The sequence below is a fragment of the Thamnophis elegans genome, chromosome Z (genome assembly GCF_009769535.1).
Source record: "Thamnophis elegans isolate rThaEle1 chromosome Z, rThaEle1.pri, whole genome shotgun sequence".
In the NCBI taxonomy this organism is placed as follows: Eukaryota; Metazoa; Chordata; class Lepidosauria; order Squamata; family Colubridae; genus Thamnophis; species Thamnophis elegans.
In genome coordinates this window covers 74,698,791-74,712,978 of record NC_045558.1, presented here as the reverse complement: position 1 = coordinate 74,712,978, position 14,188 = coordinate 74,698,791, and the positions used below count along the sequence as shown (strand labels likewise).

General features: G+C 38.9%; 1 protein-coding gene across 1 annotated transcript in view; it reads right to left on the bottom strand.

Annotated features, from left to right (window-relative positions):
• The window catches only part of STK17A (serine/threonine kinase 17a), a 43,932-nt gene that overhangs the window by 15,223 nt on the left and 14,521 nt on the right, over positions 1-14,188 (bottom strand). The window contains 2 exon segments of the mRNA XM_032234704.1: positions 2,600-2,744; positions 4,004-4,216. Of these exon segments, the coding sequence (XP_032090595.1) occupies positions 2,600-2,744; positions 4,004-4,216 (358 nt within the window).

Genomic DNA, 14,188 nt, shown 5'->3' with positions numbered 1-14,188 from the left:
TTGGGCTCCGGGGGCAGCACCTCCCCAGCGCCACCACTGCTGCGCTGCTTCCTTCGCGCCCTGCTGAGTTTCTCGCACACAGGACGGGCGCGACCTGGGAGACACAGGGAAAACTCCACAGGGCACAAAGGAAGCAGCACGGCAGCGGTGGCGCTGGGAAGGTACTGCTCCCGGAGCCCAAGGGTGAGCGGGCTGGCAAGCGGGTGCCTTTCTCGCACACAGGACGGGCGCAACCTGGGAGACACAGGGAAAGGTGCCCGCTCACTAGTCCGCCCACCCACCCTTGGGCTCCGGGGCAGCACCTCCCCAGCGCCACCACTGCCGCGCTGCTTCCTTTGCGCCCTGTGGAGTTTCTCGCACACAGGACGGGCACGACCTGGGAGACACAGGGAAAACTCCGCAGGGCGCGAAGGAAGTAGCACAGCAGCGGCGGAGCTGGGAAGGTGCTGCCCCCGGAGCCCAAGGGTGAGCGGGCTGGCGAGCGGGCGCCTTTCTCGCACACAGGGAAGGGGAGGAGGGCGGCAGCAGCGGCTGTTTCACTAACCCCGCGCAGATTACTAAAGGCCCTCAGCAGCAGCAGCTGCCGCCGCCGACAACCTCACACGGTGGTCCTTGGGGGCGCTGCGGAAGCCCTGCCAAAGCACCGCTTTCCCGGCTCGGAGCGGGATGAGCAGCGAGCGGAGCCTCGTTTAAAATGACGGCCGTGGCTGCTCGTTCGCTCTGCCACTCTTGCGTGGAGGTCTGAGGAGGCAGAGGGGTGGGAGGGGCGTGAAGGAACCAGCGCGGCGGTGCTGGGAAGGTGCTGCGCCCGGATCCCAAGGGTTGGCGAGCGGGCGCCTTTCTCACACACAGGGAAGGGGAGGAGGGCGGCGGCGGCTGTTTCACTAACCCCGCGCAGGTTACTAATTCCCGGCTTACTCACCAGTGAAGCAGCAAAACAAAGCAAACAGCCGCGAAGGCGAAATGAAATGGAGACTCCTGCGACTCATGCGGCATGCTAAGCAGATTCCAGCCAATCAGTGAGGTGGCTGGGATGGAAAACTTTAAGCACGCTGCGTTTTCCATCCCAGCCAGCTCACTGATTGGCTGGAGTCCAAGCCAATCAGTGAGCGGCAGGCTGGGCTGGCTTAGATTTTTAGAAATAGATGGGGGAACTAATGAGTGAGCTAGCGGCAGCTGATGGGCAAGGGAGCAAGCGAGCCCCAAAATAAAGCGGGGGTTTTCTAGAACGCCCCGGGACACGGGAAAAATTATGAAAAGGCGTGCCTGTCCCGCCAGATGCGGGACGTCTGGACACCCTATCCATATAAGATATTTTTGGCCATAAGTCTCATTTTCCAAGTTAAATATATATTTTTACAGACAGCAAAACCTATAATTATGTAAAGCATGTACTTTTTACCAATATAAATATTGCTGTAGTTGATAGATCCTTAGGCCTAAACTTTGAAGCAAAAGTTACATGATGCTATAAATCCCAGGATGGAAAATGATAAAAAATCACGTTGAGAAGAGAGCTTATTTAAAAAGATGCTGGCATACCTGTAAAATTTCCAGATTCAGTTGTGACAGCAAAACTGATGAAACAATTAGAAATTCTAATGGAAAAGTTGGTTTTCACATCAGATACTACTGTTTTCTCTAAGATGACTATGGCTCTTCCCATATTCCAGTACTGCACATATTTTTCCTGCCTTCCTTTTCTGATATCAAGAGTTTCTTGCATTTTCTGGATGTGCATTCTTCTTTAGCTTCTGTGGCACTCATTGTAATACTTCAGCAATTATTTTATTTGGTAACCAAAGTAAAGTTTGCCTGTCCTGACAAATGCTTTGCTCAGAAATATCACGAGTTTGTAACGTTGTAAGTTGTCTGGCATAAATTCGTCTAGGAACCAGTCTAAAATAAATGCATCATCATTTTCCATTATATATAACACAGCATCCTTTAATCAGATTGCTGCAAGATAGCACTACAGTTTCAAACATTAATCTACATCAGGTAGGAATAGATATGTCAGAGTTCAAACATCGTTGTGATAAAGTTTTTTGTTCTCAATTCTTCTTTGGCTTGATGCACTGCCTTATCACCTGGGAGGTAAACATTAATCACCCCATATATATAATAGACAAAAACCATGTAGATTAAATTATTTACCTAAAATTGTAGTTTTTAATCTGCATTTACATAAATATGTTCCCTTTCCCTCCGCAGGTACCTGAACTGGCAGGTACGCCAGGCTTCCTGTTAGCGTTTCAAAAAAATGAGGAACAAGGCAAAAGCTGATTCATATGTACACAATGAATATGTACCAAAGTGTACAATATTAAAAAATTCTTAGTCTGGGCTCTACACAATTGCATAATATTATTTGGATGTACATCTGACCCTCAGGAAAAAATAACAGAGTTAAAATAACCTGCAATACATACTTGGGACAACTGAAGAACAGTTTGGCAGAAGTAGAAGTAATTTCCTAAATAGGCAGAAAAGTCTTTTTCACCAAAAATCAAAACCTCTAAGATGTCACAATGTGTTCTTCAAAATAAGCAATCAGAATTCTTAATTTTGCTTCAATTCTTCAGAATTATTATCTCACCTTCAAGTCAAGATGAACTACATTGTTTTGATGTAAAAAGGAAACTCCTTGTAAAATCTGCCTCATGAGATGCTTAACATCTTTTTCTTTGAAGGCATCTTCTCTTTCAGCTATACACTGGTCAAAGATTTCTCCACCAGCAGCACTGAAAATAAGAATATTTGTATATAATTTTCAATTAGTCACTATTAATTACATTTATATCTCATCTTTGTATTAAAATTATGCTTAAGATAATTTTAATAAGTTAAAACATTTCAATGAAAATATTAAAATTCAAATAAAAATATATCCATGGAACTCAAAACAGATTAGACCAAATTCAACAGCAAATAAATTTTAACATCAGAAGAACTGAATAAAATATATATTTGCCTGCCAGCAAAGGTAGAATTAACCAAACCGCCTTTGGTTATTTACTTTGGAAGTAAGTTAGTTTTATAGCAACCACCATAAACTATTTAAGTAAAATATTTTATTGTTTAGGTTCTTGGATTACCATATATAATGTTTACACTTCAGTTTAGTAAGAGGGAACTCAGCTACTATATTTAATACTTTTTTGTATAAAAATTGAAGAATTATAAATAAGCTTCTACAACAAATGTAGCTTTTATGTGTGCATAAGAAGTTAAATCACATATCCCTAATCTTTAAAATACAATTGTTCTGAAAATAAAAGTTAACCAACTAATCAGTTTGCTTCAATCCTTCCGCTGTTAAAATAATTTAAGTAAACCAGATAAGCACGTCAGGAACACAGGAATATCATGAGGTAAATTAAACAGTATACAGAACACACACAAAAGGAGAGAAAAGGGGAAACTCCTTTATACTAACAGCAATCAATCAGCTACTTAATTCTAATATTTTAGAGTTCTAAGTTTTTTGCTGATAATTGGATTGGAAAAGATTTATTTAATTTGCTTATTGTTAACAGGTTGTAAAATGAAGAGTGTTACATTTTTTAATTAAGAGAATGTGAGATTATGAAATTGTTTTTATTTGTCATGATGAGGGTGGGAAGTTGCATTTTTGAGGGTACACACACATATACACACTTTATTCCCTTTCTTCTTTTTAGCTTGAATTTATCTTTTATTGTTCCATCTAAAACGTAATAGAAATATTAGAAAAAAAAGAATCCAAACCATTTATCTGGGGTACTTTGCTTCTACTATTAGTAAACTCTAATATTTTTGACATAATTTTCTGTTCCAAAGCTAAAACCTTATTCATATGATCCTCTCTCATGTTCTTTGTTCATTTTGCTTGTTTCATGGATGTGGTTCAGAGCTCCAGAGATAAAGCAGGATAAAATCAAAATAAATTAGAGGGAAACTGAAGTTATTTCACCAAACACATATTAAAAGCTATACTAAGGCATAAAAAGGTATTACTTACTATTCCAAAACCAAAATAATTTCTGTTGGTGTCTCAAATACTTCATGCAAGTTAATAACCCATTGATTAGATTGTGCCAGTTCCAGGACTGCAATCTCATGAATTATTTCCATTCGACAGTCTTGGCCTTTTCTTCTTTTCCTCATGAATTTTGCTGCAAACTCTTTTTCAGTCTGTTTGTTTATACATTTCTTTACTACTGCAAATTTCCCCCTACAATTGGAGAGAAGGTGAAGAAGAAAGAGAAGAAGAAGAAGAGATAAACTGTATGCACATTTAAAGTATAATCAGCCCTCCAGAGTTCTCCTAACTAATGAACTTTAAAAGATCTTTTGGAGAGAAAATCCTTTATCTGTCTGCCTATGACTTGAAAACACATAAAAATATTTTTTTATTCCACAAACATTTAATTAAATTTTTTTTAATTGCCTGAACCAGGACTAGGAAGCTATTTTGTGTTTCTTTTTTTTCCATGTATTTGAATGGCAGGATTCATGTCGCATAATGTGATTGTATGAAGAAAAGAGATAAAATCAAAACTTTAATCTATCTGAAGGGTTTAATTGGCAAAACTGGCATATTAGTGCTTGGCATAGCTTTATCTATATATTTTTAATTATTTTAACAAAAATGTCCACCTTATGCCATTCACTTAATTTGGATAAAATTTTCTGGAAATGGTCTGGTAGTGCAAAATAATTGTTGGGGAATACAAGGCCTATAGTTTGCCCATCCTTGAGCTACACATTAGGTTTAATAAATAGGAATAATCATATCCCCTGCTTCTATGCAAAAATGGAAGGAACAGCTGGCATCTTAAATATTTCATTTTTTATGTCTTCCCTGTGAAAATAATTTATAACTTCTTTGGTGATAAAGATGAGATGGGCAGGACTGTTTCTATGAAGACAAAGAATAATTCAACTGAAGTTACTGTTACTATGGAAGAAACAATTTATTTGCAAAAATGTTTGTAATTACAATTGGTTTGCTATATATTTTTACCACAAATTCACAGTGTCCATAAAATCAACTCTTACTTTATAAAATATTTGAAAGAATAAAAAAATAATAGAAGAGTGGTCTGACTGATCACCACCATCTGAGGGATCTCTTCATGGCTGGTGGCAGTTGAATCTTCATGGGGAAGTTGCTTCTGTTGGATCTCTCTCTCAGGAGTGGAGTCATGCCTAGGGAACTACCGAGATGCACAAGATCATCTTCCCTAACAGTTGCGAGATGAGCAGCACAGGGACCTACCTCAAACCCTGAACCTTGTGGACTAGGGAGCCTATGCTGCCTATCCTGTCCTGGGAGAGAAACACTCTGCAGATGGAAGTGTTGATTACTGCCCCCAGGTGGAGGAGTTTGGTGGTCAGTAAGAGATGACTTTTCTCCAGGTTCACAGAGAACCCATGGATCTGGAGGGACCGCATGGTGACCTGAAGGTCCCACAAGGCCTGTTTCCTGGACAACAACTGGATGAGTATGTCATTCAGGTAACATTGGAGCCTTACAGGGCTGCGCCTGAGGTGCGCTGCGACTACTGACAGAATTTTGCTGAAGGTCCTGGGTGCCGACGACAGGCCAAATGGCAGTGCCCTGATTAATAATGTCAGCCCGTGTAGAAGAACCGCAGGAACCTTCGGTACAGTCGCCAAATTGGGATGTGTAGTATGCCTCCTTTAGATCTATGGATGTTAGGCGGTCCCCTTGGCAAATCCCTGCAGGGATTGCATTTTGAACCTTTTGTATGCAAGATGGAAATTGAGGTTCTTCAGGTCCAGTATTGCCCACCATCACCGCCATGCTCTTGGGTACCTGGAAGAGGATGGAATAAAATCCCCTCCGCTCCTGGTTGGATGGGACCTGCTCTATGGCATTGATCTCTAAGAGATGATGGATCATGAGCTCTCTCTTTAGCAGACAAGAGGGGGTGGGGCTTCGGATGAAATTCCTTGGGGTGTGTGAGATGAATCTAGTGAGAGTCCTTCCCTCATGGACTGCAGACCCAGGCATCCTCCATGGTCTGTTCCCATTGAAAGATGAAGATTTGGAGTTGTCCCCCTATGGGAGGGGTCCCTTAGTGGTCACTTGAATTGGCAGAAGGGCCTGTGGGAGCCTCCACCATAGTTGGATCTGCAAAAATTGAACTGCTGCCTACCCCTGTCCCAAAAGGACTGCCTGTTCTTGGACCTGTCTGATGACTGATTAGTAGGCCTGTTGGTCGAGGAGGAGTTGAACGAGGAGTCATTCGCATGAAAGGATTGCCTCCTGAAATAGGGAGTGGACTTGCGGTCCTGCTTTTTGTTTAGTATAGGAAGGATTTTTCGCTTATCCTTAGATTCAATTAGGAAAGGGTCTAACATCTCTACAAACAACTTGGTCCCTTTAAAGGGAGCAGAAGTAAGCTTCCACTTGGCCTTCTGGTCAGCCTGCCTATGACGAAGCCAAATAAGGTGCCTCGAAGTTACATTGGAGGCTAGTTCCCCCAAGGCGAACTTCGCCACGTTAAGAGAAATGTTGGCTGAATATTGGGCTGCAGCAATGATTTTGGTCACATCCTGACATAGATGTGTGTTATCTGCTGGGAATTTAGACTGTAGATTGCATAGCCAAATGATGGATACTCTATTAAAAAATGAGTCGGAGGAAGATGCCTTAATGGCCCAGGCTGTTGCGTTTTGTCTCATGCCTTCTCCACCCTCTTGTCTTCCGCCTTGAGGCCTTCCATCAGATCTGCCAGAAGGACCAAATTGGAGGTGAGAGCTATCAGGGATCTACAGATGGTAAGGACAAGATGTCCTCTAGATTTGGTTCCACCGAATATAGCTTCTTGTCCCCAACACTGGGCATGGCTAGGGAACTGGGTTGGACCCATTGCTGAACTATGTCCATGAAGAGGCTGGGAACAGGAACAAGGTCCTGTGGAGGGACCTGTACCATGTTCTCATTAGGGTTGGAGGCAGCTGAGTCTGAAGCGCTCAGGCCTGCTTGAGGTTTAGTACCCAGCTGAGTGATGGCCTTGGCCTTATGTAAGATGGATTTAAACAAGCTGGGCTTGAAAAGGCCGGAGAAGGCGGGGGCATCCAGAGGAAGATCTTTATTCTCCGAGAGCTCCTGCTCCTCCTGATCTGGGTCCTCCAAGACAGAGACCTCACTAATCATGGAAGATTCCAGAGAAGATTCCCTGTGGCTAGTGCCAGCATTTTCCTTGCTGGATCTGGACGGAGCCTGTTTATCGGGAACCTGATCCTCATCTGGAGCTCCTCGGCTATGCTCTAGGAAATGTCCCTGGCAATAACTGCTTGCATAAGAGCTGATAGTTCGGGCCCCTGATCCTCAATGGGCATCCATGACTCTCAGAGTTTGTGGGTGGAGCCCACCCCTGCTGGTGAGCCGTGTGCCTTGGCCCAGGGTCCGATGCAACAGAGGGTCGGGGGACTCAGGATCCACCAAGGAATTGTCGGGTGACAAATCCTATGACTCTACCTCCTCCTCAATGACCCATAAAAGGTCCCTTATGGGGGAGGGGGAAGAGCCCAACTCAACCAGGACTGTGGTCTGCAGATTGGTCTTTGCTACCTGGTGCTGTGGATTTTCAAATTGCTTTCCCTGTGTTTTTTGCCTGCGTTCTGCATCCCTATCTGCAGCTGTGGATGATTGGTAGGGATGACTGCCTGTAACCGCCATCCTGCCTAGTCTTCCTGTCCTCACTTGGGGCTTTGGCCTGACTAGGGTCTTAGAGGGGCCCAGTCTACCTTGGTAGGTGGAAGATGTGCCAGGCTGTTCCGTAGTTGCAGAAGCAGAAGACTCAGCCATCTAGATCCAAACAAAGGCGATGAAATGAATTTGGATCAGGTAGCTATGAAATAAAGCTGGCTGAATGACTAGGAACGTCTGCTGCAGCTGGAGTCATTAGGCAGGCAGGAAGGAATCCAATCAGTCACACAAGTGAGGAATATCAATTAGGGGATCGCGAACCAAGGAGGTGCACAGTCTAGCAGATTGATCAGAGAGGGGCAGAAAAAGATACTTCAACCCTCTCTGTGCCAGTGAATGACCCTTAGGTGACCAAAGAAACCAGAGGTGTCCAGAACGGTTGATAATGAATGGCAGCGAACCTGCTGGAGCCCTGAACAGGGTCAGCTGGCCACTCGACAGCGATCTGCAGGGAATCAGAAAAGCGGCAATGCAAGTGTTAAAAAGAGTGTGAAAAACCCGTATTAAAAATGACCACCGCTTGAAGTGAGGGGGAAGTAAAAGAAAATGGCGGCTGCAAGCTTAAAAGGCGGCCACACACTTCTCCGCAGCAAGGCAGCAAGCCGAAAATTCAAAAGTTGAACCCCCGCCTGCTCCTGGCAGCCACCAAGAGCTGTGCTGCCCGCCAGGAAGAGCAAATTTGCCAGACGGATCTCCGCTGCTGTCCTCGAGCGGCACAGTTAGCGGAGCACCCCGACGTTCCTACTTCAAGTGAGCTAACAGAAGCTGGAAAGTCGAAGGAAAAGGGAAAAAATACCTAATGCTAGAGGAATGAAAAATAGGCAAACAAGGAAAAAGAGAGGAAAAAATTTCTAAGAAGAGAGTCCAAGCCAAAGATAAATTAAAGCTGAAGCTCACAAATGCAATCCTTAACAGGCCAGATTGAGGAAAAAAATCTTTCGTTGAGGACCAGAAGGCATGGCCAAGGAAAAAGATTCCTCAGTCCTAGGGCAACCAGACTAATTTAACCCATGCTTGGACTCTCCAAGCAATGCACAGGAAAATGAAATGTATGAGAATTTACTTCAAGAAGGAATCCAGAGATATATAATTGTGAGCATTCATGGAATACAAATTATTTCTTTTGAAAGAAAGTATTTCTTAAAAAAACACATTTTTTTAATTTTTAAACAAACAAGTACAAACGTAAAACATAAAAACATCTTCCAATTCCATACAGTGTGTCAATTGGTTACAAAACCTTTTTTTACATTCTCACCATAGTCTCCACTTACACTTTATACAGAATCTCGTATTATCAATCTGATATATATGTATATAATTATTATCATTATTATACATTTATTTGACTATAATTTTCATTACTTCATTTTATGTGAGATATTCTACATTTTAGGTAAATTTATATTATGACAGCAGAATTTCATTACATCATCCTAAATTCATCCAGTAATAATACATATTTATAAAACTCTTTGTCAAACCATTAATAAGATAAGTCCCATGTTTTATAAAATTGTTTATCTTTGGTTACCAAACTTTTATGCATCCTCTCCATAGTCCTCACTTACAAATTATATAAAATCTCATATTATCAATCTAATATGTATGTATACAGTATTATCATTAATCATTTATTTGACTATAACTATTATTACTTTATTTTATACAAAATATTCTAATTTTAAATAAATTCAAATTAATTTTTATTATAATATTTCATTACATTATCCTGTATCCATCCAATAGTAGTGCAATCTTTTATTTCTTGCTATTTGTGGTATTTCTATTCTAATTGCTTTTTAAGAAAATCTTGTATGGATATCTCTTGGCAACTTATATTTCACTGCGTATCTTGTGAAGGCTCAAAACCCCTCATCTGTTCCTTCCATCATATTCCCTTTAGTTATCACCAATGCTTCTGCCAGAATTTCTATCATTACTTCTGCCAAATTTTCTCCCTTTTCTTCTTCTATCTTCTGGAATCTGAGGTAAAATTCTAGTCTATTGATCTCCCATTCCAATATTCCACTTTGAACTTTTTCAACAACACTCATTCTGCTGTCAATATCTCCAATTTTCTTATCTCTTTGTTCATCTTCTTCTTCAGTTTTTTAAGATCTGTCCTCATATTTCATCTTTGTTTGGTAAGTATTTTCAATTTTTTCATCTATTTTTTCTGTTCTTTGTCCAATAATCTCCAGTCTCTTTTCAATGCTCTCTGTTCTTACTTGCATTTTTTGAATTTCTTGCATAATCATCTGCAATGTCACTTCCTTTTCTTTTCCCTGTTGCAACATCATCTGTATTGATCTTTTCCTTCCAATAGTGCACACTGCCACTGTAAAATCCAAGGCTCTTTTCCAAACAGTTAATTGTTCTCTTTTCCAGTTCAGTGCAATCTTTTTTTTCCCATTTCAAGCTTTTCACTCTGATAGTACCTAGAGAAGCACCTGTATAAACATCCGTGCTCTTCCCACTATCATTTCCAATAAACAAACTCAGAGTCCTTGAAGTGTAATGCCATCTTTTACTTTGCACAAGATTATCAAATACTCAAACGTAGAGAAGAAAAACAATATTTTCAAGCCTCCAAGTCTCTAAGTGGCAGTGTTACTTCTTTTCATCTATTTTCACTTTCCTCTTTATATTCTTTATATTCCAGGAAAGAAAGAAAAATTTAACAAGAAAATATTATAGGCCGTTGAAAAGAGAAAAAGAATGAAAATCTTTTTTAAAAAAAATAGAAAAATAAAATCAGTCCAGTTTAAAAAATAAGTGTTTGTAGAAATTCCAGTAGTAAAAGGATTAAAGAAAAATAACACTCTAAGTTTGACTCAGGCTTAATCTTGCCACTTGACCTCTTCTGTCTTCAATTTTAACTTTACTTTTAATCTTTGGTGTGTTCTCTCATCTAATAGTAAAGAATTATCTCACCAGTTCGGCGCACTTTCTCTCCTGCTTGTCTTCTATTTCTGGAGCTGTCCCAACTTTCAGCAGCTTCAATGGCTGCTTCTTTGTTGCCAGAAAAAAAGAGGCTTCTCCTGGATCTACCAGGAACTTTGCGATGTCCCTGGGATCAGCAGGATGCGCCCTTCTCTATCACCATCTCTATGGGACAGTTTAGGTCCAAAAGGACCATCCAGCAGCAAAAATATTGATGGTGATCCTGGAGCTCCAAGAGCGCACATATCGTCGTGACATCAGCGACGCCTCTCTGAAGGAAGGTATTTCTTAGTTGGCATAGATTATATATAATGTATACTTGCCATTTAATTAAAAAAATAATTAACTAATTTATCTTCAAATGATTTCAATTATCTAAATAAAATATCATTTTCATATCATTCTCTTGAATGGTTTTATTGGAATTCAAAATTGTAGGGAGAACTCAAGGTTATTCATTTGAGACTGGCATCTTCAAAAGAATGGTTAATATTGGCATGCTTCCTCGCTGGAGAAAAAAAGAAAGAAAGAAAGCCGTTCTGATCACAAGTCAAGCTGGATAAGAAAATGATCTTATGTCATATGTTTACTCACTTTCTGGTTGCCATGGGTTCCACTAGCAAGCTAAGGAGAATCTAACATAAAAAAATAGTAATTTGGAGATAAGAGGAACTAAAATTAAAAAAGAGGAATATAAAATCCAGGTCTTTGCAGACGATTTGGTGTTCATTATAGAAGACCCACTAGAAACAGGAAATAGCTTAATGAGAGAACTAGGAAAATATGGAGATGTAGCAGGGTTAAAGATTAATAGAGAAAATACTAAAATGATAACTAAAAATTTGAAGGAAGAACAAAATAAAGAATTAGAAAGAATAATAGATAGGACTGCAAGTGACAAAGAAAGTTAAATATCTTGGAATATGGCTAACTGCAAAGTGCTCAACTATAAAAGAAAATAATTATACAAAATTAGTGCAACAAATAAAAAAAAGATCTAGAACTATGGGGGAAACTACAACTAACATTATTAGGGAAAATAGCAGCGATAAAAATGAATGTACTACCCAGACTATTATACCTATTTCAAACAACCCCCATAAAATTAGGAAACTTTTTTTTTTACTGAACTGAATAAGATTATATTAAAATTTATATGGCAAGGGAAGAAAGCCAGAATAAAGTTGAAAACTCTACAGGAAGACAGAAGAAGAGGTGGTATGGGACTCTCAGATTGGGAGCTTTATTACAAGCAGCAGTACTAACATGGATCAGGGATTGGATAAATTTAAAAAATAAAAGAATACTAACATTAGAGGGCCACGATTTGCAAATGGGATGTCATTTTTTCCTATGGGAAGAGGATAAAAAGAAACAAAAATACTTTCACAGAAACTATATTAGAGATGCACTGATACAGGTCTGGAATAAAATTAGAGAAAAACATTACATGAAAATACCGACATGGCTTTCCACTATGGAAGCCATGACACATTCCAATACACTAGATCTATCGAAAATGGTTAGATATAGTGAAATTTTAGACAGCCAAGGGAATCTGAAAACAAATCCAAAATTAAAGGGGCAAAATATAAATAGAGATTGGTGACCATATCTCCAACTACAATCAAGATACAAAAAAGATGTAAAAGAATATGGAATATACACAGAATTATAACAAATAGATAAAATTTTAATTGGCCCGGAAAATAAATTCATAACGAAAATTTACAAATATTTATTAGAAGTAACATTAGAAGAAAAAGTTAAAGGTTGCATGATAGCGTGGGCCAAAAACTTTGGTTACAACATAGATCTAGTGGATTGGGAAAGAATTTGGAACACAAATTATAAACTAACACGATCACTTCTATCTATCTATCTATCTATCTATCTATCTATCTATCTATCTATCAGCAGCACTTAAAGAAAATATATACAAAATGTTTTATCGTTGGCATTTATCACCAACAAGATTGGCTAAAGTGTACCCAAACATGAAGCTGACCTGCTGGAAGTGTAAAAAAGTACAAGAGACCTATATCACATATGGTGGACCTGCCCAGAAACACAAAACTATTGGACAAAAATTTGGAAATGGATGCAAGAAATTACAGGAGAACAGATAAAATACAAACCCGAAATCTTTCTACTAGGAATAATCAAAGGGAAATATACAAAGAAAATTAAGTACATATTAACACATCTGCTAACTACAGCTAGAATAGCATTTGCCCAATGCTGGAATCAAAATAATACCCCTTTGGACGAATTAGTGATTAAAAAAACTTTGGATTGTGCAGAGATGGGCAAATTAACACTGAAATTAAAAGATAAAGAAGAGTCGGAATATTATGAAATTTGGAACATTTGGTAATGGCTGCAAAACAGGAACAAAATTAATTAAGCCAAAAAACAATATATATAAATATATATAGAACTGTGTATAAAGTGTGTAAATATAGAAGCGAAATATTATATACATGTACAGGTATGATGACATAACAATGTTGATGTAATGACTAAGATGTTGTAGAAGGGAAAAAATAAAAAAATCTGTCAAAAAATATAGTAATCTAACTCAAAATAATCTACAACCTGTCATAATGTATAAAATAAAAAATAAAATAAAGCTTATGGGTAACCTAACAAATGGTAAAGAGCTACGACTGAATCCAAATGCTAAATCATGTATCTCACCATGATTAAAGCACACAGAAACTCATGTGAAGGTGTATCTATCCAAAGCATTAAAAAAGGGAACAGAATGTTGTATACAATAGATAGACAAAAATCAAGACAGAGAACAGAATACAAGCACAAAAGCAAAGTCACATTGATAAGCTACTATTATATATCTCCCATCCCACCCCCCACACACTAATAATACACAATAGCATTTTTACTTAGTCAGAATCCCATTAGGGATCAGAATTTTCTTTGCCATTATTTCTAAACCTCAGAAAATTCTTTATACTGTTGATTTTTCACATATTGGGATAAATCTTCACTTTTAATAATCAGGAATATTATTTAACAAGAAAAAAAGCAGTAAAATAAAATAAAAATTTCAATGAATATCTCTAGCTTACGTATGAGTTTGAAAGGTATTGCTAGAAACAAAGATGTTGCTGGTTGCTTAGCTTTTGCAATGAAGCATGCAAGTTATAGGAAGATAGTTCATTGGTGTTAAAGATACTACCCACAGATTACATTGACAACCATGGACATCTATTCAGAGGCCTACCTTTCCTTAATTCTTTCTTCCACTTTCAGACAACAAGGAAACCCAGAATTGTATCCTTTATTATAAAAATTCTGAACATACATTCACAAAGGAGAGTACATACTATAATTAAAAGACTTGATTCCTTGATAATTGGGGAATTGCTTTCAAACGGTCTTTACTATAGTTAAACACAACTGATTCTTCTAGTCATAAATCTTAAGAATTTCGGATAGGATTATATCCATATATTTATGACTAAACATAGGACACTTCACATTCAAGCATTA